The sequence below is a fragment of the Piliocolobus tephrosceles genome, chromosome 21 (genome assembly GCF_002776525.5).
Source record: "Piliocolobus tephrosceles isolate RC106 chromosome 21, ASM277652v3, whole genome shotgun sequence".
NCBI lineage: Eukaryota > Metazoa > Chordata > Mammalia > Primates > Cercopithecidae > Piliocolobus > Piliocolobus tephrosceles.
In genome coordinates this window covers 44,902,122-44,915,973 of record NC_045454.1, presented here as the reverse complement: position 1 = coordinate 44,915,973, position 13,852 = coordinate 44,902,122, and the positions used below count along the sequence as shown (strand labels likewise).

The following is a 13,852-nucleotide window of genomic DNA, read 5'->3' as shown; positions in this document are numbered from 1 at the left end:
TCAGTGCCCTCTAATCTTCCCACCTGTTCCCTAGAAGTGCCAGTTCCCCGCATCGAGTTTGAAAAGTGTGCCAGACCAGGCACGGTGGCTCACACCTGTAATCCCAGCACTTTGGGAGGCTGAGGAGGGCAGATCACCTGAGGTCAAGCAGAAGGAGGAGTGGAGTGGAGTGGAGTGGAGTGGAGAGTGGAGTGGAGTGGAGTGGTTCCAGTCGCTCCTTCACTTCGGCCACACACTGGCTCATCCACTAGGGCGCACAGCCCCAGCCAGGCCCCTCCTGCGCCGAACGTTTCCACCAGAAATTGGACACCAAGAGGCCCAAGTTCACACACTTGGATGGGTGGGCGGCACCAGATGGCCGGGACTCGGCAGGGCCCCGCCCTAGCCCCACCTGGCCTGCCCCTTATCTCCCAGAAGAGGAAACCCGTACTTAATCCACAGCTCCAACGGTTCGCACACAGCCGTCAGCAAGACCTTATCTGGCCTGGCCCCCCGCGCCGCTCAGCCCGCTGGAAGCCCCCAGCCCCGGCCCTCTCGGTGACAGCGAAGGTGTGCAGGCCTCAGTGTCCCAGTTTTATTGCAAACTCAGGCTGTGCGGGGTGGGCAATACACTGGACACGGGGCGGGGCTCGGGGAAATGGAACGTGTCCTAGGCCAAAGGGGCGGAGCTCGAGGGACGGGACTAGTCAAAGCTGTGGGTAGGTCCCGAGCCTCCGAGGCCAAAGGAAGGGGTGGAGCCTGGGCCGAAAGGCTCAGGCTCCAGGGAGCTAAGACCGATCCACCCATCGGTGCTCCAGGGCAGTGGAGGCGGGGTCTAAAACAAACAGGCATACCCAGAGGGGCGGATCCTAAGGCAGGAGTAGGGTGTAGCAGGCGGGGCTGTGGGCTGGCTCAGTGGAAGGTCTCCACCTCCACCACGGTCCAGTCACCCTGCGGGGAGGCCACGTCGTCCGGAGAGAAGCTGGTAACCGAGGTGATGCTGGCACGGGACTCGTCCAGGGGAGACAGTAGTTCGGCCCAGCGGCCGAGTTCGGCGTCGCTGAGTGCAGCCCGGGCGCCCCCCGAGACACCACCACCCTCGGCGCCTCCTGGGCCCCCGCCGCTGCCGCCCGCGGCACCCTCGGCAGCTGCCAGCAGCAGCGTCCGGCTTAACAGGTGCTGCACGACGCTAGCCTGCAGCGCCCCCAGTGGCAGCTCGCCCAGGCGCGCCTGCTTCGGGCTCCGAGAGGACGCCCCAGCCCCGGCCCCAGCCACCGCCTTCCCACCGCTCGCGCCGGAAGTGGGCCCCGGATCCAGTGCTCCTGGGGCTGGGGTCGCCGACTCGGGCCCTTCAGTCTCGTAGATGGTGCACAGACCGTCTGCAGAGCCGGGTCCGCCAGCGGGAGGCCACGGCAGTTGCGCACCTGCGGGGAGAGACGCCAGGTGGGCGGTAGGGGTGATAAGACCTGCCCCTGCCTCAAGGTCCCGCCCCCTTGTCTAAGTTCCGCCCCGGACCCAGCTGTCCCGCCCCCGAGCTGGGAAGCCTCGCCTCCGACCCCGCCCACAGCCAGGCCCGGTCTGGGGTGCCCCTTACCTGGGGCTCCGCGGAAGGCGAGCGGCGGAGCGGGGCCTCGACTCCAGGCAGCCGGGTGGCAAGCGGCGAGCTCTGCGTCGGGGGGCGGGGAGGCTGCGGCGCCGCCCTCGGGCCCACTGTCGTAGCCACGCAGCTCCTCTGGCGTGCTCGTGGCGCTGCTGCTGTGGCCGGCCAGGTCCGGCCCGCTTAGCGTGCTGGACGGGCTGCGCGAGGGCGGCGGCGGCGGGCCGGGGGCCAACGCCAGGGTCAGCCGTGGGCCCGAGACGGAGGTATCCGGACCCGGGGTCGGGGGGCGGCGTGGGGCCTGCAGGGTGGGTGAGGCAGGGGGAGAGGGAGGAACCTGCAGAAGGGGCGCTGCCAGAACAGGTGGGGCCTGTGGAGGAGGCGTGGCTAAAGGAGACATTGGGGGTGAGGCAGAGGGTGAGAAAGGGGCCTGCCCAGGGAGTGAGGCAGGCGGAGAGGGAGGGGCCTGCAGAGGAGGTGTGGCCAGAGCAGGTGGGGCCTGTGGAGGGGGCGTGGCCAAAGGAGACAGAGGGGGAGAGGGCAGGCCCTGCAAAGGGGGTGAGGCCAGAGCAGGTGGGGCCTGTGGAGGAGGCGTGGCTATGGAAGAGGGGGTCTCCGGAGGGGGCGCGATCAATGGCGAAGGTGGTGCTTGCAGAGGGCGTGGGGCTGGACAAGGTGGAATCTCCAGATGGGATGTGGTCAGGGAACCAGAAGCTGTCTGCAGAGGGGGTGGGGCTAGAGAAGGTGGGCTCTCCGGAGGGGGTGTGGTCAGGGAAGCAGGAGGTGTCTGCAGAGAGGGCGGGACTAGGGAAGACTGGGTCTCCAGAGGGGGCATGGTCAGGGAAGAGGGAGGTGCCTGAGGAGAGCAGGAGGCCAGAGAAGATGGAGCCTGCAGAGGGGGTGTGGTCAGGGGTGAGTTTAGGGGTGAGACAGCAGGAGAGAGAGAAGTCTGCAGAGGGGGTGAGGCAGCAAGGGAAAGAGGGGCCTGCAGAGGGGGTGAATCAGGGGGAGTAGAGGAAGGTCGAGAAGGCGAGGTCAAAGAAGGTTGGGTTTGCCTAGGGGACACTGTCAGAAAAGAATGTGTGGCCTGCAGAGGGGGTGAGCCCAAAGAAGTTGTGGCCTGCAGAGAGGACGAAGCCAGAGGAGAGGGAGGTGCCTGCAGAGACGGTGAGGTCAGAGAATGTGGGACCTGTATTGGGGGAATGGTCTGGAGAGAGGGCGGGGCCTGCATAGGGGGCGTAGTCATAGAAGGTGGGGCGGGTGAGTGGGGCGGGGTCAGGGGTGGGGGCGGGGCCTGCAGAGGCGAGGTCAAAAGAGAGGGAGAAACTAGAGGACGATCCTGCAGAGAGACTGTGGTCAAAGGAGAGGGAGAGGCCTGCAGAGGCAATGTGGCCAGAAGAGGAGGGTCCTGTGGAGGAAGAGTGGCCAGATTGTGGGGCGTGGCCTGGGGAGGGGGCGGAGACGGGGAAGGACTGGCCTGCGGAGGGGGCGTGGTCAGAGCAGAAAGGCCTGGCTGAAGGAGAGTGGCGAGGGGAGAAGCCGGATTCCCGAGAGATGTTGCCGGAGAAACAGGGCCTTGTAGAGGAGACATGGCTGACAGAGGAGGTGTGGCCAAGGGAGTGAGGAGAGTCGGAAGAGAGGGCAACGCTGGATTAGCTTGGGTGGGGGGCATACTCTGCAGAGGGGATGAAACTGATGGAGAGACTGAAGCCACAAAAGCGGCTATGGCCAGGGAAGAGACGCCTGCTTCTGGAAAGGATGTCATCACCTGTGTGGGTGGAACTTGCGAGGGGGGCGTGGCTGGTGGAGAGGGGAGGGTCTGCAGAGAGGGAGGAGCAGACGGAGAAGGAGGGGCTAGAGGAAGGGGTGTGGCCAACTGACAGGTAAGGCTCGGCGAGTGGGGCGTGGCCGGCAGGGTGGGCGGGGCCTGACTTTGGAGTGCGGCTGGCAGAGGGGGCGTGACCGGTGGAGAGGGAGGGAGCGTGGCTGGCAGGGGAGTGGCTGCATTGTAGGGAGGCGGTACAGGTCTTGCCTTGGTACCCGGTGGAGAGGGTGTGGCCAAAGGAGAAGAAAGCGGGCCTAGTGCTGGGGCTGCATCCTTCCTTAGGGGTGTGACCTGCGGGGGGCGCAGAGCCTGCAGCCCTTTCGGTTTGGGCTGCGAGGGATGCGCAGGAGCCCTGGGTGTTCCGCGGGCTGAGGGCCCAGAACGGGCTGGGGAGGAGAGAGGGGTGGCGCTGGAGCTCAGGGGACGTGAGGCCGGCCTCTGGAGACCCCCACCAGCGCTGGGCCGCCTCCTGGCAGCCGGGCTTGGCTCGGTGGTACTGTGCTCCGAGGCGCTGCTCACTGATTTCCGGGGGCCCTCTGTCGCGGGCCGTGGCCGGGCACTCGGAGCTGGCCGGGGGAGCCCCACCTCGGTGCCCGCAGCCCGAGACCGGCGGGCCATGGCCGGGGAGGGGGTTCCTGGGGTAGGCCCGGAAGTGTCTGGAGAAAAAGTAGAAGGCCAAGGGTCACTGATACCTCTGAGGCAGCCCCCGTCGCTGCCCAGGAACCCCACTCTTCTCCAGGTCACATACCTCTCCGTGCACCGGCGCCAAGGGCACTCCTTTTGGGAGCCTCTGTAGCTTTTCCTCTGGCTACAGTTTCCTCCGCTGGGATCCGGAGTCCCTTTTGGCCAAGAGGGCCTGGCCTGGAGACAGAAGGGGCCACGCTCAGGCCTAGGTCCTTGTTTGGCTTCCCAAGCCTCTATTTTCCCATCTGTGAAATGGGCATGCGCCCTCTCTGAGGACCAATAATGGCTTTCACCCAATTTGTGTCCAGTGACCTGCAAGTGCTCCCGCGCCCCAACTCGTGTAAAATAAAAGGTTCCAGACTCTGTGACGCCAACCGTGGCTGAGGGGACTGGGGGAGAGGGAGCAGGTTACCTAGTGGTCCCGCTGGCACGCCCTGGGCTAGAAACAGGGCCTGGGCTGGCGTTCTTGGCAGGAGGAGCTCTCTCCCCTCTCCCGGAGGCTGGGGCCCTGGAAGCTGCGGGGAGAAGGCCGAGTCAGAGGTGCCCCGGAGAGGTGGTGGTGGAGGGGAGACGGGACAGGTATTGGAAGTGGGAGGGAAGATGGGGTCGGAGCTGAGGAAGGAGGCTGGGGTACCTGGGTTTCGGGAACTTGTCCCAGCACTCCGCGTTGGTCCCGCTCGGGGCGCAGACTCGGGAAGAGTGGTCCCGCCGATGCCCCCGGCTCGCTCTGCCAGAGGTTTTCGCCCCACAGCTCCCGCAGCTCCCAGAACTCGGAGGGCTGCGGGAGTTACTGGGGGAGGGGGTCGAGGAGAGCCTGGGGGCCTGGGGGTCAGAAGTCCAGGAGGGCGAGCAGCCGGCGTCCGCGCGGTGGCCCCTGCCTTCGCCTTGTCTCTCTTGTCCATCTTGCACCTGAAGAGACAAACTGGTCCGCCTCCCAGGTTCTGGACACCTACGTCGCCTCCAGAGACCTGGACCCGGGTACCTCACTGCCCTTTCGCAGCATCGCCACCCATGTACACTCAAACCTCGGCCTCGGCTTCCATCTGCTCGGCTCCCACGCACCTACACCCACTCGCCAGCCCCACTGCTCCTTGCTGTCCCCATGTCCCACCCCCCCCGCTTTTCTCCAAAGCGAAGAGGCCCTGCCTGCCCCAGCCCGCCGCTTCCCCCGCCTCAGCTCCAATTCAGGACCGATCTCCACGCCCCTACCCCTCGCCCCCTCAGGGACTCAGACTGCCAGCCTCGAGAGCAGGGAACTGCCACGGGCTCCTGATGTGGGGGACCGGAGCGCACGCCCAGGTCTCCCCGCCAGCCCCCAGCGGCCTCCCCCAGCCTCCTCCAGGGATGCTTGCACCTGCCGGGAGGCAGAGCGGCCCCGCTGCCCGCGAACGGGCTCCGGGAGACAAAGAGCCGCGTCCTGGGCCCGACCCCTCCCCCAGCCAGGCCTGGCCCGCGCCCAGCCTCTCCACCTGCTCGCTTTGCACTCACCTCCGCCTCCGGCCTCCGGCCGCCCCTCGCAGGGTCGCCTGGGGTGGGGCCCGGGCAGGAGCGACGCGGTGGCCGCCAGCGGCGAGGAGGCGAGGGGAGGGGGCTGCAGGCTGCGGTGCCGGGGGAGCCGAGCCTGTCCCGCCCCTCAGCCGCGGGCGGGAGAGCCGGGGGCGCGCGCTCGATCCGGACCCGGGAGCGCGGCCGGCGGAAGCGCGCCGAGGGGGATGGGGGAGAAGGGCGCGTTGGAGAGAGGGGTGGCTTCTCCACGGTCCGGGGGAAGCCTGTTTCCCCAGTTGTGCCTGAGGAACCCAGAGAGTCAACGGTTGGGACTGGGGGAGCAAATCCCTGGGGTCCTCCACTGTCCTCCCCAACACATACACCTGCCCCGACCCCCACCACAACCACCTGGCGACCAAGGACCGCCTGGACGCGGATAGGCTGGGCCCTGGCAACCAGGAGGCGGGACCACCGCGCCTCGGGCCCACACACCAATCCAGCCGCTCGGTAGCCCTGGCACTTTCCAGTCCTTCGCATCTGCGAAAGCTAGGCCGCCCAGGGTCTCTGGGGGGCAGCCACCCACCCCCTCATAACCGAAGGTGTTCCCCAGACGCCAGGAAACCCCTTATCTAGTTTCCTGGGGTCGGAGAACTGCTAAGAGAATGCCGCCCGGTGAATTCCAGAGATGCAAGGTAGACCCCAGATTTGGGGGGAGAGAGAAAGAAAGGAGGAGTAGGAGGGAGACAGGAGACACAGAATATCTGCAGGGTATTCTGTGAGAGGTGACCCAGCCATCTGCAGGGTAGAGCACGCCCACCCTCCACACCCTTCCAGCTAACAGGACGTCAAGTCAGCAGAGGCTTCCTGGCAAAGCTGGGCTTCCGGGATACTAGGTTATGTCGACCTGGGAGGTGTCAAAACAAGTGCATAAGGCCTGGCGCGGTGGCCCACACCTGTAATCCCACCGCTTTGGGAGGCTGAGGGGGGCAGATTACTTGAGCTCAGGAGTTCGAGACCAGCCTGGCCAACATGGTGAAACCCTATCTCTACCAAAAAATACAAAAATTAGCCGGGCGTCCTGGCGAGCACCTATAATCCCAGCTACTCGAGAGGCTGAGGCAGGAGAATGGCTTGAACCTGGGAGGCAGAGGTTACGGTGAGCTGAGATTGCGCCACTGCACTCCAGCCTGGGCGACAGAGCGAGACTGTTTCAAAAACAAAAACAAACAAACAAAAAAACCAAAAACACAAGTTCATGAAGGACATAGAAGATCCTGTACAAGGGTCCCAGCCCAGCCGGAGCAAGTGGGAGGTGTCCTGTTGGTGACTTAAGCCAAGGCAGGGGCCTTGGTGGAGAGCTGAGCTCCAGGACTGTCGCATGAAGAGGGTGGGAGCCTGAGGGTGGAAACGGCCACTCCTCAGCTCCCTCTCCTTATAAGAAGAGTCTGGCCTTGTCACCTCTGTCAGCCAAGTCCCCTCCTCATCCGGCCTCCATGAGCTTTCCGCCTGGATGTCTCATCCCTCCAGACTCACAGCCACTTTTTACTCCATTCCAAGAAACCAGCGTCCTCTGCGCCATCACCAACCCCATTGCAAACTCCATATGCACAGTTCACTCCCTCCTGGAAATCAGGGGGCCTCCATGCACAGGAAACCAATAATGCGACTTGGCATCCGGTGAACTGGGGTAGGGGAGTGGGGACGTTGGGCCCATTTGAGGTTGCAGAAATGGAAGGCAGAGAAAAATGGCAGAGCTGAATGCCATGCTTTGGCCTCCCGATTGGATCATTCTAGGCCTTATCTTCTCCCTCAGTCTACCAGTGATCACCCGTGTGAACCCCTTGTGGCATGACACCAGCCTGGTTCCCTGTCTACCCACCCACACCCAGTGCCTCCTTCCAAATCACATCCACCTACGCAGATCCCTGCCCTCCTATTTATTTATTTTTGAGACAGGATCTCACTCTGTCACCCAGGCTGGAGTGCAGTGGCATGATCATCACAGCTTCACAGCTCACTGCAGCTTCGACCTTCCAGGTTCCAGTGATCCTCCCACCTCAGCCTCCCAAGTAGCTGGGACTATCAGCTGAGGTGGGTGGATCATTTGAAGACAAGAGTTAGAGACCAGCCTAGCCAATACGGTGAAACTTTGTCTCAATTAAAAATACAAAAAAATTAGCTGGGTGTGGTGGCACATGCCTATAGTCCCAGCTACTCAGGAGACTGAGGCACAAGAATCACTTGAACCCAGGAGGCAGAAGCTGCAGTGAGCGAAGATCATGCCACTGCACTCCAGCCTGGGCAACAGGGTGAGACTCCTTCTCAAAACCAAAACAAAACAGTCTGGGCACGGTGGCTCACGCCTGTAATCCTAGCTCTTTGGGAGGCCGAGGTGGGCAGATCACGAGGTCAGGAGTTCAAGACCAGCCTGGCCAATATGGTGAAACCCCATCTCTACTAAAAATACAAAAATTAGCCGGGCGTGGTGGCACACACCTGTAGTCTCAGCCACTATGGAGGCTGAGGAAGAAGAATTGCTTGAACCTGGGAGGCAGAGGTTTCAGTGAGCTGAGATCATGCCACTGCACTCCAGTCTGGGTGACAGAGAGAGACTCCATCTAAAAATAAAATAAAATTAAATTAAATAAAAAAACCCAGATCACCTGAGGTCAGGAGTTCGAGACCAGCCTGGCCAACATGGAAAAAACCCGTCTCTACTAAAAATACACAAATTAGCCAGGCATGGTGGCATGCACCTGTGATCCCAGCTATTCGGGAGGCTGAGGCAGGAGAATCACTTGAACCTGGGAGGCGGAGGTTGCAGTGAGCCGAGAGCGTGCCGTTGCACTCCAGCCTGGGAGACAGAGCAAGACTCTGTCTCAAAAACAAACAAACAACAACAACAAAAAATAAAACAAGTAGCTGGAACTAAAGGCTACCCTACCATATCAGGCTAAATTTAAAATTTTTTGTAGAAACAGGGTCTCGCTATGTTACCCAGGCTGGTCTCGACCTCCTGGGCTCAAGTGACGCTCCCACCTCAGCCTCCCAAAGTGCTGGGATTACAAGCAGGAGCCACCTCACCCAGCCTCTCCTGCCTTCTGACTATGATGCAAGGGTTCCTCCAGGGTACATGAAACCCACCCTGTAATTAATTGGGATCTGGACTCTGCCCTCTTTTTTTTTTTTTTTTTTTGAGGCGGAGTCTTGCTCTGTCACCCAGGCTGGAGTGCAGTGGCTGGATCTCAGCTCACTGCAAGCTCCGCCTCCCGGGTTTACGCCATTCTCCTGCCTCAGCCTCCCAAGTAGCTGAGACTACAGGCGCCCGCCACCTCGCCTGGCTAGTTTTTGTATTTTTAGTAGAGACGGGGTTTCACCGTGTTAGCCAGGATGGTCTCGATCTCCTGACCTCGTGATCCGCCCGTCTCGGCCTCCCAAAGTGCTGGGATTACAGGCTTGAGCCACCGCGCCCGGCCGACTCTGCCCTCTTATAAAAGCACTCCCAAAACCTCCATCAACAGAGGGATGAGTAACATGAATCAAAGTGTCCCCTACAATGGAATGGAACTTGGCAATAGAAAGGAACAGACTACTGCTACTCTCAAAACAGGGACTAATCTCAAAAGCACGCCAAACAAAAGAAGCCACAAAAAGCACTCACTGTATGATTCCATTTATAGAACATTCTAGAAAATGCGAGCTCATCTGTAGTGACAGACAGCACATCAGTGGTTGCTTGGAACCGGTGGGGGAGGGACATTGAATGAACTATCCAGTGTAGCCACTCTTAGGCTTGTGACTCTCAGGTGAGGGCCAGGCAACTGTAGTACCCACTACTGGGGAGGCTAAGACAAGAGGATCCCCTGGAGCCCAGGAGTTTGAGGCCAGCCAGGGAAATATAAGGAGACTGCATCTCTAAAAGAAAAATAAATAAATCACAAATATGTGTGCGTGTGTGTGTGTGTTTTTTTTTTTTCTTTTTTTTTTTTTTTTTTTGAGACGGAGTCTCGCTCTGTCGCCCAGGCTGGAGTGCAATGGTTTGATCTCGGCTCACTGAAACCTCCACTTCCTGGGTTCAAGTGATTCTCCTGCCTCAGCCTCCCGAGTAGCTAGGATTACAGGTGCCCACCAACACACCCAGCTACTTTTTTATATTTTTAGTAGAGACAAGCTTTCACCATATTGGCCAGGCTGGTCTTGAACTCCTGACCTCAGGTGATCCACCCTCCTCGGCCTCCCAAAGTGCTGGGATTACAGGCGTGAGCCACCATGCCCAGCCCCTAATTTTGTATTTTTAGTAGAGACGGGGTTTTGCCATGTTTGCCAGGCTGGTCTTGAACTCCTGGCCTCAAGCGATCCACCCACCTTGACCTCCCAAAGTGCTGGGATTACAGGCGTGAGCCACTGCAGCCCAACCAATACATACTTTTTTAAAGCTAGTAAATTGTGGGGTAATTTGTTACAAAGTAATAGCTAACTCACATTCCAAAATCTTAGAGGCTGGATAGTAAATAACAAGTACTGAGGGGCGATGTGGAGAAATTGGAACACTGATGTCCTGCTGATGGGAATGTAAACTGGTTCAGCTAAACCCAGTGCAGTAGCTCATGCCTGTAATCCTAGCACTTAGGTAGAGGCTGAGGCAGGCAGATCACTTGAGCTCAGGAGTTCGAGACCAGCCTGGCCAACACAACAAAACCCGGTTTCTACTAAATATACAAAAATTAGCCAGGCGTGGTGGCGCATGCCTGTAATTCCAGCTACTTAGGAAGCTGAAGCAGGAGAATCGCTTGAACCTGGGAGATGGAGGTTGCAGTGAGCCGAGATCACACCACTGCACTCCAGCTGGGATGACAAAGTGGGATTCCATCTCAGAAAAAGAAAAAGAAAAAAAATATTTGTGGCCGGGCGCGGTGGCTCAAGCCTGTAATCCCAGCACTTTGGGAGGCCGAGACAGGCGGATCACAAGGTCAGGAGATCGAGACCATCCTGGCTAACACGGTGAAACCCCGTCTCTACTAAAAAATACAAAAAATTAGCTGGGCGAGGTGGCGGGAGCCTGTAGTCCCAGCTAATCAGGAGGCTGAGGCAGGAAAATGGCGTGAACCCGGGAGGTGGAGCTTGCAGTGAGCCGAGATCGCGCCACTGCACTCCAGCCTGGGGGACAGAGCGAGACTCCGTCTCAAAAAAAAAAGAGAAAGAAAGAAAGTTCGGGAGATGGATGTTGGTGATGGTTGTACAACCATGTGACTATGTTCAATGCCACTGAGCTGCACACTTAAAAATGGTTACAATGGCTGGGCACAGTGGCTCACACCTATAATCCCAGCACTTTGGGAGGCTGAGGCCAGAGGATCACCTGAGACCAGAAGTTCATGACCAGCCTGGGCAATATATCGAGACCCCATCTCTATGAAAAAATCTAAAAAATAGCTGAGTGCGGTGGCACACACCTGTAGTCCCAGGTACTTGGGAGGCTAAAGTGGGGAGGATCATGTGAGCCCAAGGGTTCACAGCCCAAGGGTTGAGGTTACAGTGAGCTATGATGAAACCACTGTACTCCAGTCTGGGTGACAGAGCAAGACCTCATCTCCAAAATTTAAAAAAAGTTAAACTGGTCAATTTTTATTATATTGGACCAATATTTAAATTTGTTTCTTTTTTCCTTTTTTCCTTTTAATTTCAGGAGAAACCTTAAAAGCCAATTGAAAAAAATATATCTTGGCCGGGTATGGTGGCTCACGCCTATAATCCCAGCACTTTGGGAGGCCGAGGCAGGCGGATCATGAGGTCAGGAGATCAAGACCACGGCGAAACCCCGTCTCTACTAAAAATACAAAAAAATTAGCCGGGCGCAGTGGTGGGTGCCTGTAGTCCCAGCAACTCAGGAGGCTGAGGCAGGAGAATGGTGGGAACCCGGGAGGCAGAGCTTGCAGTGAGCTGAGATGACGCCACTGCACTCAAAAAAAAAGAAAAAATAAAATAAAAAGAAAAAATATATCTTCTTTCTTAGAGACAATGCCTCACTCTGTTGCCCAGGCTGGAGTACAGTGGTGCAATAGTAGCTCACTGTAGCCTCAACTTCCTGGGCTTAAGCACTTCTCCCACCTCAGCCTCCCAAATAGCTGGAACCACAGGCATGCGCCACTGTACCCGGCTATTCTTCTTTTCTTAATTTTTGTAGAGACAGGGTCTCAGGTCTCACTGTTGTCCAGGCTGGTCTCAAACTCTTAGGCTCAAGTGATCCTCCTGCCTCAGCCTCCCAAAGTGCTGGGATTACACGCATGAGCCACCATGCCTGGCCCATATTTTTTAAAGCTAGATATTATCACGTGGTAAGGCTCACACAGTAGCAATGGGAATGTAAAGTGGGCAGCCTTTCTGATAAATAATTGGAAAGGATTGAGTATTGGTGTGCTATGACTCAGCCATCCCACTCAGCATCTATACCTATGGCAGGTGCATCTTTACCTGCCGCAGGTGCATCTATACTTGCAGCGGGTAAATCTATATCCACAGCAGGTACCATACCACCCTGTCCATATCCCTGAGCACTCACAGTCCCTGTGGGCAGGGAAGTCAGAAGTGCCAGAGAGTTAACACCTCCCCACCTCCCTTCTCTGGAGCAGCTGTTAGACAGGGACAGACAGGAGCTGGTGGATAAATACTTCAATTCCTCGACCCTGTAATCCCAGCTACTCAGGAGGCTGAGGCAGGAGAATGGCTTGAAGCCGGGAGATGGAGGTTGCAGTGAGCTAACACCACTGCACTCCATCCTGGGCAACAGAGCAAGACTCTGTCTCAAAAAATAAAATAAAAAAGATGCTAGGCCGGGCGCGGTGGCTCACACCTGTAATCCCAGCACTTTGGGAGGCCAAGGCAGGCGGATCACCTGAGGTCAGGAGTTTGAGACCAGCCTGGCCAACATGGTGAAACCCCGTCTCTACTAAAAATACAAAAATTAGCCGGGTGTGGTGGCATGTGCCTGTAACCCCAGCTACTCAGGAGGCTGGGAGACTCGCTTGAACCCAGTGGAGGTTGCAGTGAGCTGAGACTGCACCACTGCACTCCAGCCTGGGAGACAGAGAGACTCCATCTCTCAAAAAAAAAAAAAAAAAAAGCTTATTTCAGCATGTGGTTGCAAACATCCCCAGGGCACAGATCCCCAGAAGCCTCTCAGAAGACAGGAAGTAGGCCAGGCAGGGTGCCTCATGCCTGTAATCCCAGCGCTTTGGGAGGCCAACACGGTAGGATCTCTTGAGCCCAGGAGTTTGAGACCAGCCTGGCCAACATAGCAAGACCCTGTCTCTACAAAAAAATAAAATAAATAAATAATTCGGCAGATGTGGTGGTGCATGCCTATGGACCCAGCTACTTGGGAGGGAGGGTGAAGCCGGAGGATCACCTGACCCCAGGAGTTCAAGGCTGCAGTGAGGTAGGATCATGCCACTGCATGCCAGCCTGGTCAACAGAGGGAGAAAAAAAAGAATGGAGGAGGAGGAGGAGAACAGGAAGAGGAGGAGGAGGAGAAGGAGGGGAAAAGGGGAGGAGGAGGAGGGGCAAAGAGAAAGGAAAGGAAAGAAAGAAAAGAAAGAAAGAGAAGAAGGAAGGAAGGAAGGAAGGAAGGAAGGGAGGGAGGGAGGGAAGGAAGGAAAGAGAGAGGAGGGGGAGGAGAGGGGGAGGGGAAGGACTGGTGTGGTGGCTCACACCTGTAATCACAACACTTTGGGAGCCTGAGGCAGGAGTTCAATACCAGCCTGGCCAGCATGGCAAAACCCCGTCTCTACTAAAAACACAAAAATTAGCCAGGCACAGTGGTGGGTGCCTGTAATCCCAGCCACTCTGGAGGCTGAGGCAGGAAAACCGCTGAACCCAGGAGGTGGAGGTTGCAGTGAGCCCAGATCATGCCATTGCACTCCAGCCATCTCAGAAAAATAAAAGAAAGAAAGAAAAAGAAGGCCGGACGTGGTGGCTCACGCCTGTAATCCCAGCACTCCGGGAGGCCGAGACGGGCAGATCACCTGAGGTCAGGAGTTCGAGACCAGCCTGACCAACGTGGAGTAAACTCCGTCTCTGCCAAAAATACAAAATTAGCCGAGTGGTGGTGCATGCCTGTAATCCCAGTTACTCGGGAGGCTGAGGCTGGGAATCGCTTGAACCTGGGAGGCGGAGGTTGCAGTGAGCCGAGATCATGCTACTGCACTCCAGCCTGGGTAACAAGAGCGAAACTCCATCAGAAAGAAAAGAAAGGAAAGAAAGAAAGAAAGAAAGAAAGAAAGAAA

The 13,852-nt window shown here is 58.0% G+C and overlaps 1 protein-coding gene across 1 annotated transcript; it reads right to left on the bottom strand.

The window, feature by feature from the left end:
- Positions 1 to 552: 552 nt before the first annotated feature.
- Positions 553 to 5,611, bottom strand: PRR36 (proline rich 36). Its single transcript, XM_026455555.2, has 6 exons — positions 5,574 to 5,611; positions 4,720 to 4,994; positions 4,498 to 4,600; positions 4,150 to 4,262; positions 1,574 to 4,057; positions 553 to 1,403 (listed from the first exon to the last, which is right to left on the bottom strand). Exons 2-6 carry the CDS (start codon positions 4,985 to 4,987, stop codon positions 892 to 894), a joined length of 3,480 nt encoding a protein of 1,159 aa, XP_026311340.1. The 5' UTR covers positions 4,988 to 4,994; positions 5,574 to 5,611; the 3' UTR covers positions 553 to 891.
- Positions 5,612 to 13,852: the final 8,241 nt, after the last annotated feature.

What these genes read in the sequence shown, in the direction of transcription:
- PRR36 (XM_026455555.2), bottom strand. Translation starts at nt 4,987, where the DNA reads ATGGACAAGAGAGACAAGGCGAAGGCAGGGGCCACCGCGCGGACGCCG. An exon ending in GACAAGTTCCCGAAACCCAG is followed by an intron (nt 4,601 to 4,719) that starts GTACCCCAGCCT and finishes TTCTCCCCGCAG; the next exon opens with CTTCCAGGGCCCCAGCCTCC. An exon ending in CGCCTTCCGCGGAGCCCCAG is followed by an intron (nt 1,404 to 1,573) that starts GTAAGGGGCACC and finishes CTCTCCCCGCAG; the next exon opens with GTGCGCAACTGCCGTGGCCT.